Raw genomic sequence first — 24,914 nt, 5'->3', positions numbered from 1 at the left:
ACATTTTAGTAGGATTGTTTAAATTGACACTTATTCCTCAGGCTTTTCCCGTTGTGCATGATAGTTCATTGTAGAGGAAATGTATGCACCAGGGGTGTCTTATTTTATTTTAGAATACTCTACTCCCAAGTGGGCCAGACTGGTAAAATCACTGCACGATAACTTAAAAATAAAGAAAACTTCAGATGGTTTTTGTTTGTTTCAAAATAAAACAAGCACATTCTGAAAATGTACAAATCGTAATGTTGTTGGGTTTTTTTATACTTCCATCTTGCGGTTAATAGTATTTTGTTTTTATTAATTGTTATTTATACTTTCAGGCTAATATATGTGAAAATGTTCATCAGTGAACTTATTGGTGTTAATTTTCAATCTATTATGATACAAAAAATACATCAAAATCTAAATCCATCCATCCATTTCCTACCGCTTATTCCCTTTGGGGTTGTGGGGGTCGCAGGTGCCTATCTCAGCTACAATCGGGCGGAAGTCGGCGTACACCCTGGACAAGTCGCCACCTCATCGTAGGGCCAACACAGATAGACAGACAACATTCACACTCACATTCACACACTAGGGCCAATTTAGTGTTGCCAATCAACCTATCCCCAGGTGCATGTCTTTGCAAGTGGGAGGAAGCCGGAGCACCTGGAGAGAACCCACGCATTCACGGGGAGGACATGCAGACTCCGCACAGAAAGATCCCGAGCCCGGGATTGAACCCAGGACTACTCAGGACTTTCGTATTGTGAGGCAAACGCACTAACCCCTCTGCCACCGTGAAGCCTCAAAATCTAAATACAGGATTTTATTTATGTAGTTTGCTCATTTTCCTTGACTGGTGCACTAACATGTGGTTTATTATATTTACATATGTAGCATCATCTACAAAGATACAAATAACTGCTATTGCGACATCTAGTGGACACATTTAAAACAGCAGTTTGTTTCATTCCAAAATTTTGCCTCATTTTTGTACTTAGCAAACTCATCGCGCAAGCTGGATAAAACCTGTTCTTAGGCCCGTGTGCCGTACATTTGACACCCCTGATAAAAACTCTCCTTTGGCCTCACCCCCATTTCAGACTGCACAGATTTGTTCCCAGCTAGAAGCCACGAGCTGCTGCATAAACGCAAGTAACATGTTGTAAAACTCAAATGCTGGTTGACGCTACAGAAGCATGCAAGGAATGACACACATGTAGTGTTGGAACGACAACCGAGGAAACCCAAAACATGCTCACCCGGTTTCTTGTGAAAACCCGCCCAGCTGCTGTCAAGGTACAAGGGGGAGAAATGTTTGGCCGCGGGATAGAGGAAGTAGACAAGAGAAGCTCTGTTACCTGCTCTGTTTTTTTTTTTTTGTAGTACGCTTTAGTACCGTGCACTTTTCTTGCTGGAGAAGACCCAAACAACGACCAGAGAAGAAAAGTGGATTAACTTTAATCCTATCAGTGTTCCTTATTACGTGGGGACCCTGCTGACTTCACCTGCATCACTTGGAAGGACACTATTCATGTTTCTTGTTTCTGGAAGGTGACATGATGGCATGATGCAGCAAAGTAAAGCTTTCCAAAGCAAGAGAGGATTAACATTTACAAGCCAAGATGAGCAACGGGCAACAGTCGGATGACTTATATTTACGGCTATGTTGACGAAAGCTCCTGTTGAGTTAGATGTAGATTATGTTGCTCTGCTTCGGCAGTCAAAGACGCAATCGACGCCAGTGGAGTGAGAAAGAGCGCTTGCTTGACAACGAGCCTTACGACATTCCCAACCCCTACTTCTTGGACTCAGGTAAACATCACCGGTGCACCTCTCATTCAAACTCTCCATGCATTAGTGCAGAAACAGAAAGACGACTTCCTGGGACCTTTGGAATGTTTTTAACGACTGCCGAACGCTACTCCGATTACTGATAACACACAGAGGAGCTCAGTGAGGTTGGCATGAAACGTCGAAACCACAAAAAAACATTCCTAAGAACGTCACCGATCAGATAGTTTTATGTAATGTTGTTCTGATTCTTTCAGGTTCACTGTTAAAAACAGGTTTCTCACAACGTATTTAATGTTACATTACTCCCAATATGGCTATTCCTTCTCTCTACAGTTGTGGTCAAAAGTTGACATACAGTTGTAAAGAACATAATGTCATGGCTGTCGTGAGTTTCCAATCATTTCTACGACTCTTATTTTTTTGTGATAAAGTGATTGAGGCACATACTTGTTGGTCACAAAAAACATTCATGAAGTTTGGTTCTTTTATGAATTTATTATGGGTCTACTGAAAATGTGACCAAATCTGCTGGGTCAAAAGTATACATACAGCAATGTTATTATTTGGTTACATGTCCTTTGGCAAGTTTCACTGCAATAAGGCGCTTTTGTTAGACATCCGCAAGCTTCTGGCAAGCTTCTGGTAAAATTTTTGACCATACTTCTTGACAACATTGGTGCAGTTCAGCTAAATTTGTTGGTTTTCTGACATGGACTTGTTTCTTCAGCATTGTCCACACATTTAAGTCAGGACTTTGGGAAGGCCATTCTAAAACCTTAATTCTAGCCTGATTGAGCCATTCCTTTACCACTTTTGACGTGTTTCTGGGGTCATTGTCGTGTTGGAACACACAACTGTGCCCAAGACCCAACCTCAGGGCTAATGATTGTAGGTTGTCCTGAAGAATTTGGAGGTAATCCTCCATTTTCATTGTCCCATTTACTCTCTGTAAAGCACCAGTTCCATTGGCAGCAAAACAGGCCCAGAGCAAATTACTACCACCACCAGGCTTGACGGTAGTTTTGGTGTTCCTGGGATTAAAGGCCTCACCTTTTCTCCTCCAAACATATTGCTGAGTATTGTGGATCAAACAGCTCAATTTTTGTTTCATCTGACCACATAACTTTTCTCCTGAAGGTCTTATCTTTGTCTAGATGATGTCAGATGAAACAAAAATTCAGCTGTATGACCACAATACCCAGCAATATGTTTGGAGGAGAAAATGTAAGGCCCTAAATAAGACTTGTAGAAATTATTGGAAACTCAAGACAACCACAACATAATGTTCTTTACAAGTGTTTGTAAACTTTTGACATGACTGTATGTGTTGATATAAACTTATAGACCAGGGCTATTCAACTGGTGGCCCAAGCTTGGGAGAGACATTTTTGCAGTAAAACACAAGAACGCTCCCGTTGTATATATGTGATTTCGCAACGCATTGTGGGGCCGCTGTCGCCGTTTCTGTAAAGCTTCTGTGTACATGGCTGTATTGCTCGAGGGAGCAACAAACTGGATGAAAATGGAACGTACAAAAGAAAAAGATCAAGTGACTGTACCGAGACAACCCTGTTTTGAAAGCCTCGCTACCTCAAAAAATAAATACAATTGGTGGAATTGCTCCCTCGGAGCATGTCCAATGGACAAGAGATTTGATCAATTCATTCTACGGATGTCCCGATAAATTGGCCACGATCAGAATTGGCTGATTTTTATAAAAACTATGTAATTGCCATTGCTAATTGATGCCTTTTAATGGCGATCACAAATGCTGATCCCGTCTGGCTAGTTGGCTAATTTTGAGGATGGGGGTTAGTTGCTCAGCAAAGACTCCCAGGCAGGAAGGGGACACACCATTTGGTCCTGGAGCCTTTGTCTCCTTTTGTTTCTAGAAGAACTAGAACAGATCTTTCTTTCCGCAAATTGTCAGCTCAGGTTGGAGGTTGGGGCGGGGATAGCAGGCAGGGTAGAGTCTGAGTATTGTGCTGATGTTTGTGAACCCAGTGATGGTTGTAAAAACCTGCAGTAGAATTCTGTACGTTGTTCGTAACCCACAGCTTGCTTAGCTATGCAAATGCTAACTGGCCTACTAAATACTATGTGCGCAACAGAATAAGACCGACTTAGATTCAAACTTACCAGTGTGAAAACGCCATGAACACACCAACATGTACCAGGTGATGGCATTAAAAGTCATGTTTGATCATCTCACGGTTCCTATCCCAACTAGTCATTGTCTCTTTATCATCGATCATGACCACCATCGTGGTAGTTAATGATGTCGGACGTTAGCGCCATGATGTTTTAAACTAGTTAAAAAAAAAGAACACATCTCTAAGGCAGTGTCTTGCATCCAGCCATGTAAATAAGCTACTCAGAGTCCAGCAAGACCCACGATGCTTTGCGTTTTGTATGTTACACTTTCGAGCCCTATTGATACCTGCTCAGTGGCTTTTTGGTTAGAGTGTCCGCCCTGAGATCGGTAGGTCATGATTTCAAACCCCGGCCGGGTCGTACCAAAGACTATAAAAATGGGACCCATTGCCTCCCTGCTTGATACACCGCATCAAGAGTTGGAATTGGGGGTTAAATTACCCAAATGATTCCCGGGCGTGGCCACCGCTGCTGCTTACTGCTCCACTCACCTCCCAGGTGGAACAAGGGGACTGGTCAAATGCAAAGTGTAATTTCATCACACCTAGTGTGTGTGTGAGACTATCAGTGGTACCTTAACTTTAACTCTTAACTTACCTGCAGGATGGGTTTTTGGGTTTTCTGTAGTTGGTGGCCTCACACAGGCCTTTTTAACTGGTCGTTAGCTGAGAAGCCTTGTTTTAGCTTCTCAGTGTTGCTACTTTTCGTTACTCTGATTTCCTTTGCCAGTTTGTTCCTGGCCTGTTTGAACAGGACCCGTCCCCACCCCTGTAGACATCTTCCTTGGCTTGATGCAGCTTCCTAAACTGAGGTGTAAACCAGGACTTGTTGTTTTATGTGCCAAAGGTCCTGGTCTGCACACACATGTCCTCACAGAAGCGTACAGTTGTGATCAAAATTATTCAACCCCCACACAATTTTGGTGTTTTAGCAAGTTGGACATTTATTCCGTATTTTGTTTATTGTCATATCAAATAAAGATGTCTCAAATAGACAAATGCAACTTAAATTTTAACTGTATTTTACAAAATACCAAAAAAGGACATTTTTCTTAATATCTCATTGACAAAATTATTCAACCCCCTAGTTACATGCATCTTGAGTACTTAGAACACCCTTTGGCAGTAATTACATCCTTCAAACGTGATACATAACCGGACACAAGCTTCTTGCAACGATCTACAGGCTTTTTAGCCCATTCCTCTTGGGCAAAGGCCTCCAGTTCATTCATATTCTTGGGCTTGCGTGCTGCAACTGCCTTCTTCAAGTCCCACCACAGGTTTTCTATAGGATTTAGGTCTGGCGACTGTGAAGGCCACTCCAGAGTCTTCCAGCCCTTCTTCTGCAACCACTCTGATGTTGATTTGCAGGTATGCTTGGGATCGTTGTCCTGTTGGAAGGTCCAACGTCTCCCAAGCCTCAGCTTTGTCACTGACTTCATGACATTTGCAGCTAATTTATCCTGGTAGGAAATAGAATTCATAATGCCTTGAATGCGCTGGAGATTCCCGGTACCTGAGGCAGACAAAAAAGCCCCAGAGCATGATTGACCCCCCACCAGGCTTAACAATAGGCAAGGTGTTCTTCTCTTTGTAAGCTTCATTTTTTTCTCCTCAAGACATAACGTTGATTCATAGGCCCAAAGAGTTCCACTTTTGTCTCATCACTACATAGAACAGTTTCCCAAAACCTTTGGGGTTTGTCCAGATGATTTTTGGCATACTGGAGTCTCTTTTTTCTTGTGCCTGGTAGTCAGAAGTGGGGTGCACCTGGGAGTTCTGGCATTGAGGCCTTCATCACGTAGTGCACGCCTTATTGTCTGGGACGAAACTTGCGTTCCCCCCTCTGCAATGTCCTGTTGTAGTTCCTCAGGTGTTATCCGGGTTATTTTTTACCACTGTACGCTTCAAATACCGGACAGCAGTTACACACAGCATCCTCTTTCTACCACGCCCAGGTAGTGTTTCCACTGTGCCTTTTGCTTTAAACTTGCAAATTATGCTCCCAACTGTGTCTCTTGGAATGTGTAATGTCTTTGCTATTTTCTTACATCCATATCCTTTCTTATGAAGAGAAATTACCCTCTCTCTTGACTTCTTTGACCACTCCCTGGACTTCACCATGTTGCAAATTTACCATTGACCATCTACAAGAAGCTGAGCGTCACAGTCTTTTTCAATCAGTTTAATTGTTGCTCGTTATGGTTCTAATCACATCTACAGGTGTTTTCAACACCTGATTGAAAATACCTTATTCAAATTCTGTTCTTAAGAGTTATAATCTTCAAGGGGTTGAATAATTTTGTCAATGAGATATTAAGAGAGATGACACTGTTTGGTATGTTACAAAATATAATGTAATTCAAGTTGCATTTGTCTATTTAATGCATCTTTATTTGATATGACTATAAACAAAATACGGAATAAATGTCCAACTTGCTAAAACACCAAAATTGTGTGGGGGTTGAATAATTTTGATCAAAGCTGTATGTATGATTTTACAATGTTTGATTTTAAAACAAGTTGCTGCAACTTCAAAGACACTCCAGTCAGTCAGTTGAGGTGAACCAGACACTGATCAGAGAGTTCTAAAGCAGCACGGTGAACAGAGGGGTAAGAGTCCTTTCTTGTTGTGTAACATTGGTCCAGTGTGTTAGCTCTGGTGGTCGGGCACTTAATATGCTTTCTGTATTTTGGGAGTTCTTGGGTTAAATTTGTTCTTTTTGAGCAAGGAGTCAGGATGTTTTTTTCTCCACGTTTGCAATATGGTTTGATTGATTGATTGATTGATTGATTGATTGATTGAAACTTTTATTAGTATATTGCACAGTACAGTACATATTCCGTACAATTGACCATTAAATGGTAACACCCGAATAAGTTTTTCACCTTGTTTAAGTCGGGGTCAACGTTAATCAATTCATGGTCAGCCAAGTGCTGTTACGCTTCTGTTACACAGGCCTGAGGCGGGATGTAAACACCGACCATAATAAACCAAGAAAACTCCCTAGTATGTAGGATTTAGTCAGGAAGCCCAACCTGCCAACTTCTTCATGATGCTGTTCTGAAAATTACTTTAAAAAAGTCATTCATTATAGTTACTCCTTACTTTACCAAAAAAGTGACTGAATTACTAACGGAATTATCCATTAATTCCATCTTCTTCCGCTTATTCGAGGTCGGGTCGCAGGGGCAGCAGCCTATGCAGGGAAGCCCAGACTCCCCCACCGCTACTTCCTCCTGCTCCTCCCGGGGGATTTTGAGGCCTTCCCAGGCAAGCCGGGAGACATAGTCTCCCCAATGTGTTCTGGGTCTTCCCTGTGGTCTCCCACCGATCGGACGTGCCCTAAACACCTCCCCAGGGAGGCATCCAGGGGGAATCCTGATGAGGTTCCCGAACCACCTCATCTGGCTCCTCTTGTTTTGGAGGAACAGCGGCTTTACTTTGAGCTCCCCCCGGATGGCAGAGCTTCTCACCCTATCTCTTAGGGAGAGCCCTGCCACCCGACGGAGGAAACTAATTTCGGCCGCTTGTACCTGTGATCTTGTCCTTTCGGTCATAACCCGAACCTCATGACCATAGGTGAGGATGGGAACGTAGATTGACCGGTAAATTAAAAGCTTTGCCTTCCAGCTCAGCTCCTTCTTCACCACGACAGACTGCTGGAGGGTCAGCATCACTGCAGATGCCGCACTGATCCGTCGTCTGTCGATCTCCGAATTCTCTCTTCTTTCACTCGTGAAGACTCCGAGGTACTTGAACTCCTTCACTTGGGGCACGGTCTCTTCCCCAACCCAGAGATGGCACTCTTTTTTTTCGGATGAGAACTATGGACTCGGACTTGGAGGTACAAATTCTCATCCCAGTCGCTTCACACTCTGCTGTGAACTGATCCAGTGAGGGCTGAAGATCCTTGCCAGATGATGCCATCTGGACCACATCATCGTCCTATTCCTACAGCTACCAAACCAGATCCCTTCAACACCCTGACTGCGCCTAGAAAGTTTTGTCCAACCCAACCCTTACCATCGGCAATGTGGACCAAGCCCTGACACCGATAATGCAGGGAGCAGACCGCCACAAACAGACGGTCCGATACCCCATACTCTCTGAGCACTCTGCACAAGACTTCCCGAGGGACACGGTCAAAAACCTTCTCCAAAACCATAAAGCATAGGTAGACTGGTTGGGCAAACTCCTATGCACCCTCAAGGACTCTGCCGCGAGTATAGAGCTGGTCCACAGTTCCATGACCAGGACGAAAACCACACTGCCCCTCCTTAATTTTCCGGGTTCAACTATTGGGCGTAGCCTCTCTCCAGTACCCCTGAATAGACCTTACCTCTCCAGTCCCCCTGAATAGACCTTACCAGAAGGCTGACAGAAGGCTGACTAATGGAATTACTCTTTAATAAATGTATTTAATTACTAGGGAAATTAATTAATGTGTTACTTGAAAAATAAACTTCAAATGTTGTGGCGCAGTGGAAGAGTGGCCGTGCGCAACCCGAGGGTCCCTGGTTCAATCCCCACCTAGTACCAACCTCGTCACGTCCGTTGTGTCCTGAGCAAGACACTTCACCCTTAATCCTGATGGGTGCTGGTTAGCGCCTTGCATGGCAGCTCCCTCTATCAGTGTGTGAATGTGTGTGTGAATGGGTAAATGTGGAAGTAGTGTCAAAGCGCTTTGAGGACCTTGAAGGTAGAAAATGCCACCCGAACGCCTCCCGAGGGAGGTTTTTTAGTGCACGTCCAAACGGTAGGAGGCCACGGGGAAGACCCAGGACACGTTGGGAAGACTATGTCTCCCGGCTGGCCTGGGAACGCCTCGGGATCCCCCGGGAAGAGCTAGACGAAGTGGCTGGGGAAAGGGAAGTCTGAGCTTCCCTGCTTAGGCTGCTACCCTCGCGACCCGACCTCGGATAAGCGGAAGAAGATGGATGGATGGAAGGTAGAAAAGCACTATACAAGTACAACCCATTTACCATTTATTTATTTATAATGCAGTTGAGATAAGTTTTATATATCTATATGATAGCAGTGTGTTTGTGTGCATGTCTATAAAAAGGCGGTGCCTGTTTCCTAGTGACGTATGACATCAGCGAGTCTTAGTTTAAGCTGTTTTGTTAGCTTAGCAGGCTAGCAGCGGCAGTTTGTCAACTCTGACGGAAGCTCTTTTGAATCATTCACTGGCTTGTCTTACTTACCTTTGCTTAATAAATAGATTGGATATGCTTCCATGGCTATATGTTCTTGTCAACAAACGGGGTATTGTTTGGATGGCAACTGGGTGAGTTTGTCACTTCAATCATTGATTTGTTGTTGAATATTCCCTTCGACCTTCGTAGTCCCAACCGTGTTGGAACACTGAGTGTGTGAGCTAGGAGGAGCAGGCCCGCTCTCCTCTGTGCATGAAGAGATCATGTGAACCATTGTGGCAGTTAATGATGCAGCACGTTCGCGACATGTTTTGAACTTGTTATGAAAAGAACACCATTTTAGGAGAGTCTTGCATTCAGCCATGTGATTAAGCTATTTGAATGCTCATAAAACCCACAATGCATTGCGTTTACTATGTCACCCTTTCAAGCCCTGGTGAGAAACCTGGACCAATGTAAACAAATGCAAATGCAGATCCTCTCGTTGACACCATAACATTCTAAAAGGCAGCGTCCACTGCAGTGTTTTACGTAACAGGACAATTTTTTGTAACTGTGATACAAAAAAAGACCAAAAACAAGTGTTTTGTTTTGTACGACGCTGTTTTTCAAAATAAGAATAATAGTGAAAGGAGAAGTCCGGCCTCCCGGCCCTTAAGTTTCTGGAAATGTACTCCCTCGAACAATTTAGTTGAATAACGCTGCTGTAGACTAACAATCATTTCTATTGTAGCATCGATTTAACATTTTTTTGTAGGATTTTGCTTTTGATGAACATTTTCGGCGCATAACAAACCAGCAAAGAATCCCACAGATTGGTAAATCAGTCTCACCCTCTGTGCATATTCATTGAATATGACTGCAAAAGAAGAAAATTACGAGTGTGAGCACTTGATATAGAAGTTCAGAAACACTATTGAATTTAAGAAAGAACTCGTTGCAAAGGTAGAGGATGGCTTTTGAGAGGCTCTCGCCTCCTAACCGCCCTCTCCGTTCATTGCCGTGTCCACTAACATCAGTCAGAAATAATGATGTTAATTTATTTTGTCATTTATATGTATTGGATATAGTTTTTTGCATGTAAAACTGTAAATATTGAGTATGTCTGGAATTAATCAATCGCATTTACATAATTTATTATGGGAAAAACTGCTTCGGTCCTCATACAATTTAGATCATCGTCAGACATTTTGGAAGGGAAAACAGTGTTACCGCTGTACATGGTTACATTAATAGAGGGCTTGTTGTGCATGAGCAAGTGTACCATGCTCTAATAACCGTACTACATGCCACTGTGTGAATAAAATAGTTCTAGACCCCTAACTGATAGAGGAGGATCCATTTGGGTTCACATTAAGTTGAGGAAAATTTTCAACATTGTAGAACCAAACATAGGCACATGGCGTCTAAGAAGTCTAGATGTAAAGGCGCACTTAAAATCATTTTGTTTCCCCTCAAAACTCGACAGTGCACTTAATAACCTAGTGCGCCTAATGTACGGAATAATTCTGGTTTTGCTTACCAACCTCGAAGCAATTTTATTTGGTTCATGGTGTAATGATAAGTGTGACCAGCAGATGGCAGTCACACATAAGAGATACATATAGTCTGCAATATGACTCAAGTGAACAACACCAACATTTTATATGTTCCATTGAAAACATAGAACATTACACACGGCGCTCAAAAATCCATCAAAATGTTTTTTTAGTACGACATTGGTATAGTATGAAGCCGTACCGCTTGATGGACGAAAGCGAGCCATGCAAATAAGACCGCCCACAAAAAGGCGCATGCTGAAACGACTGTCAGAAATCGGCTTGAAGATTATCTTTAAAACATAATCTATGCAACATTTTGACCAAAGAACCACCATTACATGTTATGTAGATAACAATCTCGTACGCCTTATATAGAATAGAATTGAATAGAATAGAATATAAAGTACTTTATTGATTCTTTGAGGAAATTCAGCACCACAGTTCGCTCACAATAGAAGAACACTCAGGTATTTTTTACATGTGGATAATATAAATACAGCCTATTATACAGTATTATTCACATGTGAATAATATAAATAGTCTATTATACAGTATAATTCACATGTGAATAATACAAATACAGTCTATTATACAGCATTATTCACGTGTGAATAATATAAATACGGTCTATTATACAGCATTGTTCACATGTGAATAATATAAATACAGTCTATTATACAGCATTATTCACATGTGAATAATATAAATACAGTCTATTATACATTATTCACATGTGAATAATATAAATACCATCTATTATACAGCTTTATTCACATGTGAATAATATGAATACAGTCTGTTATACGGCATTATTCACATTTTAATAATATAAATACGGTCTATTATAAAGCATTATTCACATGTGAATAATATAAATACGGTCTATAATACATCATTATTCACATGTGAATAATATAAATACGGTCTATTATACAGCATTATTCACATGTGAATAATATAAAAAAAGTCTATTATACAGCATTATTCACATGTGAATAAAATAAATACAGTCTATTATACAGCATTATTCACATGTGAATAATATAAATACGGTCTATAATACATCATTATTCACATGTGAATAATATAAATGCGGTCTATTATACAGCATTATTCACATGTGAATAATATAAATACAGTCTATTATACAGCATTTTTCACATGTGAATAAAATAAATACAGTCTTATACAGCATTATTCACATGTGAATAATATAAATACGGTCTATTATACAGCATTATTCACATGTGAATAATATAAATAAGGTCTATTATACAGCATTATTCACATGTGAATAATATAAATAAGGTCTATTATACAGCATTATTCACATATGAATAATATAATTACGGTCTATTATACAGCATTATTCACATGTGAATAATATAAATACAGTCTATTATAATCATTATTCACATGTGAATAATATAAATACGGTCTATTATATAGTATTATTCACTTGTGAATAATATAAATACAGTCTATTATACAGTATTATTCACATGTGAATAGTATAAATACAGTCTATTATACAGCATTATTCACATGTGAATAATATAAATACGGTCTATTATACAGCATTATTCACATGTGAATAATATAAATACAGTCTATCATACAGCATTATTCACATGTGAATAATATAAATACAGTCTATTATACAGCATTATTCACATGTGAATAATATAAATGCAGTCTACTATACAGCATTATTCACATGTGAATAATGTAAATACGGTCTATTATACAGCATTATTCACATGTGAATAATATAAATGCAGTCTATTATACAGCATTATTCACATGTGAATAATGTAAATACGGTCTATTATACAGCATTATTCACATGTGAATAATATAAATACGGTCTATTATACATAATTTTTTACATGTTAATAATATAAATACGGTCTATTATACATCATTATTCACATGTTAATATAAATACAGTCTATTATACATCATTAGTCACATGTGAATAATGCAAATACGGTCTAGTATACATCATTATTCACATGTGAATAATATAAATAGGTCTATTATACAGCATTATTCACATGTGAATAATATAAATACGGTCTATTATACAGCATTATTCACAAGTGAATAGTATAAATGCAGTCTGTTATACAGCATTATTCACATGTTAATAATATAAATACAGTCTATTATACAGTATTATTCACATGTGAATAGTATAAATACGGTCTATTATACAGCATTATTCACAAGTGAATAGTATAAATGCAGTCTGTTATACAGCATTATTCACATGTTAATAATATAAATACAGTCTATTATACAGCATTATTCACATGTGAATAATATAAATACGGTCTATTATACAGCATTATTCACATGTGAATAATATGAATACAGTCTGTTACACAGCATTATTCACATGTTAATAATGTAAATACAGTCTATTATACAGCATTATTCACATGTGAATAATACAAATACAGTCTATTATACATTTAAGTACAGTCAAAAAGGAACATATGATCATATGTTGAACATACAGTCTAATGGCTGTCGGTATGAAAGACTTCCTGTGTCGTTCCGTGTTGCATTTTGTGAGTCTGAGCCTTCCACTGAACGTGCTCCTTCTCTCAACCAGGTCCGAGTGTAGTGGGTGGGAGGTGTTGTCCATAATGGCTAGGAGCTTATATATGAAAAAAGATCGAAAGTAGACCATTCATCGGCAGTGCACCTTATAACCCTGTGCGCCCTATGGTCCGTAAAATACGGTACACATTGAAAACACAATAATGACACAGAAGAATGTCCTATTTTTGTTTAGTTTTTGCATGACTGTAAATGTACTGTAACCTGTGGGTTGTGGTTAAAATGCATTTATGATAGCATACATGTAATAGTAGTTGATAAAGGTTAATACAAGTAAAGTTTTACAATTATTTCACAAATAGTTAATTAATGTTGGTCACTCATCCCACATGTACACTGCAATGAAGTTTTTTACACATGTGCCTGTCAGTCTTCCAAAAGTGTGCAGCAGATTTGGTGGCATTTCAATGAGATGCCGTGACGTTACAGTCTGTGTTTTAAAAAGCGCATTGAACTGTTTCAGAAATTTCAAGTGTATCTGCTTTTTTAAGGTCAATCTTTGGGGCTTAATAACACTGTATTGTATGAAAACAAAGCAGTACTGAAACTACAGTATTGGTGCACCGTTTGTATGCAGAGATTTAGGAGTACAAAACTTTTTTTTATTTTGCACTGGGGCTGGAGGTATCAATTATTCAAAAAATCTATAATTATTATTTTTTTAAATAAGTGTATTTTTATTTATTTATTTTTAAATAAATCAGACGATTAGGCTTTAAAAAAAAAAAATCTGATTTCCATTCCATTCTTTTCTACAATAAATGCACGTCATCAAATTTAAATTGCAGTTTTGACAAATGTGCATTAGTAAAAGTGCATTTTTTGCCACACAGATCACGGCACCCACAAACCACCGCTCTCATGTGTGCTCTGTTGCAGCGGCCTTGTGGAAACTATGTCTCAGTTCCGGGCTCTCCATGCCATCCAGATTTAATACAATTTTATCAGCTACAATTAAACGAGGCAACAGAATATAAATCAAAGCTTTTTTCAATAATCAATAATCGTTACAGTTAATTGTGTATTGCTGTCAAAATGTATTGGTGGGACCGTTTGAAAAGTGCTAAATTAAATTATAAAAACTATTTAGGAAAAGTTGTTGTTTTCATCTTCAGTTGCACTCTCAAATATGTGAATTACATTTAAAAGAGAAAATGCTCAACAAATAATTTGTTGGTCAATTGCACTCTTTTACGGTGGACATACAATCCTTGTCTTATTAGCCAACATTTTTTTTACAGTTTCCTTTGTCACACTGTTATTGTATTTTAAGAAAAAGATTAATTTTTTTACATTAAACATTGAATGTGATTCCATCAGGATGTCTGTAGTTGACCATAAGGGGGCGGTGCACCAACTCTAACCGAGTAGGAACAAGAATGTCCTCAAGTCTTTTTGTTGTCATTTCACTACAGATCTTCTCTGTTTCAGTTGTAGTTACAGTCCAAAACGAGATTAGAACTCATTTGTAACATTGCATCATTATGTGTAACTATAACTGCAAATAAAACCTTCAGTCAATGGGTTTTCTTTATTTTCATGACTATTTCCATTGTAGATTGTCACTGAATGCATCAAAACCATGAATGAACACATGTGGAGTTATGTACTTAACAAAAAAAAACATTAAATAACTGAACACATGTTTTGTATTCTAGTTTCTTCAAAATATCCAGCCTTTGCTCTGATTACTGTTTTGCACATTCTTGGCATTCTCTCGATGAGCTTCAAGAGGTAGTCACTTGAAAGGGTTTTCACTCCGCAGGTGTCATAGTTCTGATGCCTTCAGTGACAATCTACAATGTAAATAGTCATGAAAGGGACGGCGTGGCGCATTGGGATAGTGGCCGTGCGCAACCCGAGGGTCACTGGTTCAAATCCCACCTAGAACCAACCTCGTCACGTCCGTTGTGTCCTGAGCAAGACACTTCACCCTTGCTCCTGATGGGTGCTGGTTGGCGCCTTGCATGGCAGCTCCCTCCATCAGTGTGTGAATGTGTGTGTGAATGGGTAAATGTGGAAGTAGTGTCAAAGCGCTTTGAGTACCTTGAAGGTAGAAAAGCGCTATACAAGTACAACCCATTTATCATTTATATTTATAAAATAAAGAAAACACATTGAAATGAGGTGTTTCTAAACTTTTGGACTGTACTGTGTATATATATATATATATATATATATATATATATATATATATATATATATATATATATATCCATCCATCCATCCATTTTCTACCGCGTATTCCCTTTGGGGTCGCGGGGGGCGCTGGTGCCTATCTCAGCTACAATCGGGCGGAAGGCGGTGTACACCCTGGACAAGTCGCCATCTCATCGCAGTATATCTATATATATATATATATATATATATATATATATATATATATATATATATATATATATATATCTATATATCTGCATATATGTATATATATGTATATGTGTATATATATATATGTATGTGTATATATATTAATCTATATATATATATATATATATACATGTGTGTGTATATATACATTTATATATATCTATATATATATGTGTGTGTATATATACATATATATATCTATATGTATATATATATATGTGTGTGTGTAAATATATATATTTTTTTTGTATATATATGTATGTGTGCATATATATATTAATATGTTTAAATACCCACATGTACAGTATGTGTGTATGTGTATACATATACCTGTATATACATGCATAAATACACATACATACGCACAATATATATATATATATATATATATATATATATATATATATATATATATATATATATATATATATATATATATGGTTGTGCAGTGTGTGTGGATGCTTGCATCACAATTTAAAACATAAACTTTTAAGCACTTTCTCAACCACAGCGAAGAATTGTAATGCTTATGTGCGGAATTCCCCTGCTCATTAAAAATAGCCCCAATTTTGCATTTCGGGCGAAACACAGCGATCCTTTCATTCTTGACGCAGATTGCAGGCCTTGTTGATTTTGCCAGTACATAATCATCTCCCAAACCCATGTCATCTATTTATGTCTCCGAGGGCTGCTGGAGTATAGAGCAGAGTAGCTCAGAGGACGTCTGCAAGGCTTTTGCAACGCCCGCAGGATCCACTCCTTGTTTTCCATGTGTTCCCGGGGGTTGAATGGCTTGCTTGGAAGTTCAGAGACACATGCGCGCACACACACTCACACACACTCCTCCAGCTCAGAGATTAAAGGAGTTTGTCTCTAGCAGCCTGCAACAAAAGCTGCTCCCAGTTTACAACTTGCCCCACGAGGAAGGGGATGAGTCAGGTTTGGAACTTTTGCAGCCACTACTTTGGCAAACTGTTGAGTTGTTTGTGGTCTTTTGCCAGCTTGCAGGACCCAGTGTGTTACGGCTTGTGCTAGTGATGAAAGTGACTTGTTGGAAGCTTGCACTCATGTCAAAGGTGAAGGATTATACCTGGCGCAGGAATTTTGGTCTTCAGTTTAAAGACATTTTGAGCAGCATGTGAGTGTTTTTTGTCCTTTAATGCATCTTTGGGGATAGAGTGCCATGCTATTCCTCAGCAGTGGGACAGTGGACACTACCGTTGGGCATCAAACCACATTTCACATCCCTCTGGCCCTGAAGGAAACGCAGGGGAATGTTCCGGTGTCCAAGCTAGGAATGGGCCGGGTCACGCAAACCCTGGTAGACGGTTGCCAACCAGGAGAGGATCTAATCGTACCAATGGAGGACTTTCCTATCCTTTGTAGGACACCCCAGGACCTCGACAGGTGGCCATCCTTGAGAGCTGGGAGTCTACGCCCAGAGGTGGTTGTGGAGGAAAATGAGGAAGAGGAGGAGATAGAGGTAAAAATGAGGACTGACGCATTTATGAGACGGCCCTTCAAGATATCAGGTAACTCAGAGCAAAGTAGGAGCACCCAGGAGTGTATTGCAGGTTCGCAGCAGTACCACGTCAACGTCCACGCCACAGGGGTCGCGTTTGGCAGCCATGGCACCATCACAGGACACACGCTGCCTCGGGCGGTGCTACGGAGGTCCCATCAGGATGGAGCCTCGCTGGGCAGGAGGATTATGAGCATGTATGGCGAACCAGAGGAGCAGCAGAGAGATTCTCAACCTGAACGCCTCCGGAGACCAAGGAGCGTGTGCATGCTGGCAGGCCCTGGCCCGGTCCTGGTGGAGCAGCGCAAACAAAACTCCCTAAAAAGAACCGATGAGGTGGAAGGCAGCCAGCTGTACAGGAGCAGGAAAGCTGAGCTGAGAGCTGTGGACGGTCTCAATCTTGTCGCGCTTCAGCGGGCCCCAGCTCCCGCAGAGGTGATCCCTAGGGTTTGCCACAGAAGCGTGAAGACGAGGCCGCTTAGCATGACCGTGCTGGAGCTGAGAAAAAGGGCCTCTGATGATGACCTAAGCAGGCAGCAGAGCAGAAACCACACAAGCCTGGACGCAGGGAACTTTCTTAAAGGAGCTTTCCGTTGGAGGCTGTTTGGTAAAAGTGTTCAGGATAAAAACAGGGAGAGCGACGGAGACAAATATGTGAAATCGTCTCCCATAATTAAATCCGATTCTCCAAAAAGTACACTGAGCTCATTGAGACGCAGTCTCAGCATGCGCATCCGTAGGACTCGGCCCAGAGACAAAGTCACTACAGGATCCGAGGGAGATCCGAAGGAAAACTGTCAAACCAAACCGGCAATGCCCCCTCAGCCTTTCTCCTACCTCACGGGGAGAACGCTGCCTTCTTCCGCCGAGCAAATAGAGGACACCGGGGGCATGCAGTACATTCAGTACCGTAGCAGGGGTAAAGTCAAGGTGATGGAGGTCCCCCTGTGCCCAGCAAAACTAGCTAAACCAGCTCAAGAGGAGCCCAGCTTGTGGCAGCTCATTGCTAACCGCTTCAGGAGGAAAGAGCAGCCTGGCAGCGTAAAATGCGGAGCGAAAAACACAGGCCTGCATGTGCTGACTCGGAATAATAAGTCACTGCCCGTCGCCATGGAGACACTGGCCGACAACGAGTCCCATAAAGGTCAAGGTAAGACATAGGAGATTGCTGACTGTATGTCTCAGCTCAAGCACTGTCAGGAACATTCTAAAACACTTTTTTCCCAGGGGGAAGGCGAATAAAAACCACATGGGGAATTTTGGGGTTTGGGTGGCATTCAGAAACATGTGGAATAGCTTGAGTGGTTACTATTTTTGGGCCGTGTGCTACATCTCGTGCAGGATAGCCGTTTGCCTGACAAGAAGTTTGTCAAGTCGTGTAAATGGGAACAGAATGGATTTACACTATCCTGGGTCTGTTACGCAAAGGTCTAGCTTTTGTTCCACAGACAAAGACCAGAACACGCTATCGACAGGAGACACAGCCCAAAGTTGCAGGCACTGAGACAGTCAGTGTGCTGTATTAGGGATGCTTTTGGCAGGACAGCGCGACTAAATTGAGATGGCTACGGCCTGATGAAGAGAACACTTAAGCTCTGTGGCGTACAAGTTAACTCTTAACAGGGAGTTGTTTAATTGCTTGGAATCGACTCCTCTCCGAATTGACAAGGCAGTTATGCACATTTTAAACATTGTGTTACCAAACCAAGCTGTTCCCCAAAACTGTCACAATTCTACTAACTATACGGTGGATTTTCTCTTAAAGCTTCAACATTTTTTGTAATTACAGGGTTTTTAGTCACATTTGTGCAACCAAGATACACAATAATTGCCATATATCCTCCTGAAATCCTGTGCACATTACATTTGTTTTGGGTGTCTTGCTGTTTGTCAGAGTTAGACATTTTGCAAAAACAAATAGCCAAAACACAAATGTCCACTCGGTTTTCAGGAGGAAAAGCTATTATCAGCCTAAAGTACCGTATTTTTCGGACTATAATTGGTAAATGGTAAATGGGTTGTACTTGTATAGCGATTTTCTACCCCTTTTTAAGGAGCCCAAAACGCTTTGACAGTATTTCCACATTCGCGCATTCACACACACATTCACACACTGATGGCAGGAGTTGCCATGCAAGGCGCTCACCAGGTCCCATCAGGAGCAAGGGTGAAGTTTCTTGCCCAAGGACCCAATGGATGTGACTAGGATGGAAGAAGGTGGGGATTGAACCAGTAACCCTCAGATTGCTGGCACAGTCACTCTACCAACTTCGCCACGCCGTCCCCATAAGTCGCAGTTTTTTTCATAGTTTGGCCGACGGGTGCAACATATACTGCGGAGCGACTTATGGTTGAAATTATTAACGCATTACCGTAAAATATCAAATAATATTATTAATCTCATTCGCGGAAGGGACGAAGAAAATGTCAGCAATCGTCACACACACGTCAACCAATAAGAATTCGGCGGGGGAGGGTCATGGCAGAAGTGCATTGTGGGTCATGGAATGCTAACTGCTATATGCTATATACTACTGCCGTAGCTATTAAAATGGATCATTTCATCGTTGGCGGTAACTTATAAAAACTGAGAAGGGCGGAACAAAAATTGGACCGAAAAGGAAACCATGTACTGCAGATTACAAGCTGGTCGTAGTGAAATATGCAACAGAAAACGACAACAGGAAGCGCCGCATACCTTTGGAGTTGGCAGAGTTGTTTAGAAGCCACATCGAAGAAGAAGATTTCATCGGATTTATCGATTAGGAGTGACAGATTGTTGGGTAAACGTATAGCATGTTCTATATGTTGTAGTTATTTGAATGACTCTTTTCATAATATGTTACGTTAACATACCAGGCACCTTCTCAGTTGGTTATTTATGCGTCATATAACGTACACTTATTCAGCCTGTTGTTCACTATTCTTTATTTACTTTAAATTGCCTTTCAAATGTCTATTCTTGGTTTTGGGTTTTATCAAATAAATTTCCCCCTAAATGCGACTTATACCCGAGTGCGACATATATGTGTTTTTTTCCTTCTTTATTATGCATTTTCGGCCGGTGCGACGTATACTCCGGAGCGACTTAAAATACGAAAAATACGGTAGTGTTATCCCGATACCAATATTTTCGTACCCGCACTAAAATTATTTCGATACTTTTCGGTACTTTTCGATTACATAGTGGACCGGTACTTTTTATATAGTACCGAATATGATTCATTCGTATCGCAGTACTATTCTAATACCGGTATATCGTAATAGTAAGTTAAGACACAATTTCTTATGGTTACTAATATGTGTCAAAACTTTTGCCTGTGTATTAGATATATTTGAAATACATCTACACACAAACCCCCATTGTGAACAAAAAAATAGGAACTATAATTTAGGTCTTTTATTGGATGGGAGAATTTTTTATTATCTGAATGTTCCGAAAAGGAACAAGTGGTAGAAAATGGATGGCTGGATGGATGTTCTGGACTTGTGCTCCTGTGGCCGTGATGTATTGACCACTCCAAAAGCATGTGATGCAAGTTTGTCATGACTAACAGGGCATGTTATTCGCATAATCTCTAAGACATTTTTTTCCAATTCAATTTAGCCTAGAAAACGTCAATTATATCGATTATCTTGTAATGAAATCCAGCTATATTTTTCTTTTGTTCAAGTCAGGAGGATATTATAGATGCAATTTCTTCAGGGTACAATCGTCACTCGCCACATCACGCTTCAAATATCGTATATTTATCACATCACAGATTTTTATTATGCATATCCTAAAACATTTAAGCATTTTCAAGCAAACAATAGCTGAGTTCGCTAAAAAATATCAACACCACAGTAATATCGGCCATTAGATGCGACCAAATCAATCAGAACGTGCTGTTCAGTATTGTGGCCACTGATTGGCTAAGCCTCAAGTAGCGTTGCTATTTTAAATTAAATGTAACAAAAGCGTCTTATTTCAGGTCTACAGGGCTCTCATAATGTTGAAAAGCTTATTTAGAAGGTAGTAAACAATTATATTTGATTTATAATGAATGAGTCCTACTTTGCGGAGATTCATTTATAGCGGTCATGTCCAGGATGTTTTGAACTCCTGTTTCCATGCCAGTGCTATATTGAGCAGTATAATGCAACCTCCCGTAGCTGTTATTCTGTTTGTTTTGTTAGTTTGTCTTAGTCTAAGTCTGTTATAGGGTTGTACGGTATACCGGTATTGGTATAGTACCGCGATACCAATGAATCATATTCGGTACTATACCGCCTCTAAAAAGTACCGGTCCCCCACCCCCACATCCACTGTAATGATACCAAGTACAGGAGCATATCTAGTCGATACTACTATGATTACATCGATATTTTTTAGCATCACAAAATACTTTTTCGTTCTTTATTTATTTATATAATGTTTATAAACTCAGGAAATACATCCTTGGACACATGAGAACTTTGAATATGACCAATGTATGATCCTTTCACGACTTGGTATCAGATTGATATTGAAATTTGTGGTTTCCTCCAAAACTAATGTAAAGCATCCAAACAACAGAAGAATAAGTGATGATTACATTTTAGCAGAAGTGTAGCTAGAACATTTTGAAAGAGAAAGTAAGCAGATATTAACAGTAAATGAACAGGTCGATTAATAATTCATTTTCGACCATTTGTCATAATGTTGACAAAATAATAGAATGATATATGACACATTATGTTACTGCATATGTCAGCAGGCTAATTTGGAGTTTGTGTTTGTTTACTTACTACTAAAAGACAAACTCGCAATAAGAAACATATGTTTAATGTACCCAATGATTTTTTGTTAAAATAAAGCCAATAATGCAATTTTTTGTGGTCCCCTTTATTTAGAAAAATATCGAAAAGTACTGAAAAGTATCAAAATACATTTTGGTACCGGTACCAAAATATTGGTATCGGGACAACACTAGTCTATTATGCTGTTCTTCTTTTGACATCAAGCTTATTGAATCTTGAATAAACAGTGCCTCTGCTGGTTGCAATTATGTAGTGCATTCCTTCATTCAGAAATATTAGTCAATTGATCAGTTAATTGCACATTATGCCGAAGAAAAAAAGAAAATTTTTTTTGTCTACAACTAGTAAGACTTTCTCTGTTAGTTTATGTTCTTTCTATGTTTTTTCTCAAGTTGGTTCAATAATGTCAAGTACCGATAGTAAAAAAGGTGTTTGTAAAGAACAGGCAGCAGCTACAATAACATAATCAAATAGCCATTATAAACTGGATGATAAGTAATTACAGTCTATAAGACTTTGACCCTTGAGACTGATACCACGTTCCAAACGCCGTCCTTAGGTCAGTCTCAGCGCTCGTTTTTGTTTTCCTCGCGGGTTACCGAGGATACGTCTCAGCGAGTCATGGCCGAGTCCCGTTGTATTTGTGCATGGATTGGAGTGCAAGTCAGTCAGACGTCAGGAATGTAGGTGTGCCTGGGCAGCAAAGCTGAGTGCTCACTCCCTCTGGGTGGGACTCCCTGCCTGTCGCTACCTGCCTAAAGTGCTCGCTGCGTAATTAGATCCAGAACGCTGAAAGCCTCGCAACCCCCCGCCTCTTCCCTTGTCCGACCAACCCCCTGATAACCGAAGACACACACGCCTCAGTTGCAGTGTTTCTCGATGACGACAACCCCTTGCACCTTTGTTTGTCTGTATGGTGTAGAAGGGGGTAGGGGGTGTTGAGAGATGTTCAGACTGTAAACCCCTCCCCACACACACACACACACACGCACACACACACACACACACACACACACACACACACACACACACACACACACACACACACACACACACACACACACACACACCTGTGGGTGAACAAAGCTACTCTGTTGTGTGGACACATGCATGAGTGATCAGTGTGCAGAGATACAAGTAGGGGGCAGGTGAAGTGTTGGTGGACATACCAGGAACAGGAACAACAACGCCCCTTCTTGCTGTTTTTAAACCTCCCATAATAGTGCCCATCCATCCATTTCCTACCGATTGTCCCTTTTGGAGTCTCGGGGACAAGTCGCCCCCTCATCACAGGGCCTCATAGCTCGGTTGGTAGAGTGGCCATGCCAACAACTTGAGGGTTGCAGGTTTGATTCCCGCTTCTGCCATCCTAGTCACTGCCGTTGTGTCCTTGGGCAAGACACTTTACCCACCTGCTCCCAGTGCCACCCACATTGGTTTAAAAAATGTAACTTAGATATTAGGTTTCACTATGTAAAGCGCTTTGAGTCACTAGAGAAAAGCGCTATATAAATATAATTCACTTCACTTCATCACATTCACACACGAGGGCCAATTTAGTGTTGCCAATCAACCTATCCCCAGGTGCATGTTTTTGGCAGTGGGAGGAAGCCGGAGTACCCAGAGGGAACCCACAGTCATACAAACTCCACACAGAAAGATCCCAAGCCCGGGATTTAACTCAAGACTACTCAGGACCTTCGTATCTTGAGGCACATGCATTAACCGCTGTCCACCGTGTTGCCATAACAGTGTGTCGGTCAAAATCTAGCTTCATGCTAGCATTTAAACAGGTTTAAAAGTACTTTTGTTTAGTAAGCCCTACTTACAAGATGCTGTTTTGTGTTTAATATGCTAGTGAGCTTGTGAATAAGCTATACCAATACTGATCACGTGTATTTACTTTTAATATTTTCCATGTATTTATGGTGAGTATTATTGACAGTTTAACAATATCAACACAATATTTCAATCCCTCTATTTTTCGGACTATAAGGCACATTTAAAATCCTTTTTTTCCCTCAAAACTCGACAGTGCGCCTTATAACCTGGTGTGCCTAATGTAAGGAATAATTCTGGTTTTGCTTACCGACTTTGGAGCTATTTTATTTGATACATGGTGTAATGATAAGTGTGACCAGTAGATACATAAGTCATACATAAGAGATAAGTATAAACTGTACTATGAAGGCAATATGACTCAATTAATCAACACCGACATTTTATATGTTCCATTGAAAGTATAGAATATTACACACGGCGCTCAAAAATCTTATCAAAATGTTTTAGTACCACTTTGGTAAGCTATGAAGCAGCACCACTTGATGGGCTTCAACATACAAATATTATTATGGTGTGTGTGTAAGGTAAGACATATTATCTGGTGTTTTGTTTCGCAATATTATGCAAAAGCAACTTTTCTTATTTTTTGGTACCTGCTGATCTGTATTTGGGATCTGCATAATTCCTGAAAATCTGCACGCATCCGCCTCCGTAGTCAATTAGCTTCTTCTTTTGGTCTATCTTCTTGTTATGGGACATTCATCCTCCGCTGTTGCCATTTCCAATACAAAGTAGTGTAAAGTTCTTACTTATATCTGTCAGTAAACTCTTGAAAGCGCTAAAACTTACCGGTGGAGTGAGTTTACGTTATTCACCCAAGGAACTTTAGTTAGTTTAGTTGGACGGTTTTTCACAAGGATCCGTTACTGATTTAAGTAAAAGTCTGAATGTCATTATAACAGTTAGCTCCATCTTTTGACACTCTTCCACTCCTGTCCTTGCACGCTACACCGCTACAACAAAGATGACAGGGAGAAGACGCTGCCGAAGGTGAGCCACGTGAATAAGAGCGCCCACAAAACAGCGCATCCGGAAGCTACTGTCAGAAAGCGGCTTGATGATGATCTGTAAAACATAATCTATGCAACATTTTGACCAAAGAACCACCATTACATGTTATGTAGATCACAAGGAAGT

The 24,914-nt window shown here is 40.3% G+C and overlaps 1 protein-coding gene across 3 annotated transcripts in view; it reads left to right on the top strand.

The window, feature by feature from the left end:
* agap3 (ArfGAP with GTPase domain, ankyrin repeat and PH domain 3) overlaps positions 1-24,914 on the top strand; it is a 414,103-nt gene that overhangs the window by 151,544 nt on the left and 237,645 nt on the right. The window contains exon 1 of one of the 3 annotated variants that reach the window (XM_061920475.1): positions 1,282-1,797. The exons of 1 other annotated variant lie outside the window; for it this stretch is intronic. In XM_061920475.1, coding sequence (XP_061776459.1) covers positions 1,686-1,797 — 112 coding nt within the window. In that variant the 5' untranslated portion in view covers positions 1,282-1,685. Of the gene's footprint in view, positions 1-1,281; positions 1,798-16,460; positions 18,304-24,914 lie in introns of those variants that run through there. One more of the 3 variants, XM_061920473.1, reaches the window with a different exon arrangement.

Source organism: Nerophis ophidion, linkage group LG14 (assembly GCF_033978795.1).
Source record: "Nerophis ophidion isolate RoL-2023_Sa linkage group LG14, RoL_Noph_v1.0, whole genome shotgun sequence".
NCBI lineage: Eukaryota > Metazoa > Chordata > Actinopteri > Syngnathiformes > Syngnathidae > Nerophis > Nerophis ophidion.
Note: the sequence above shows the minus strand (reverse complement) of the source record. Positions and strands in the feature narration are given on the sequence as shown.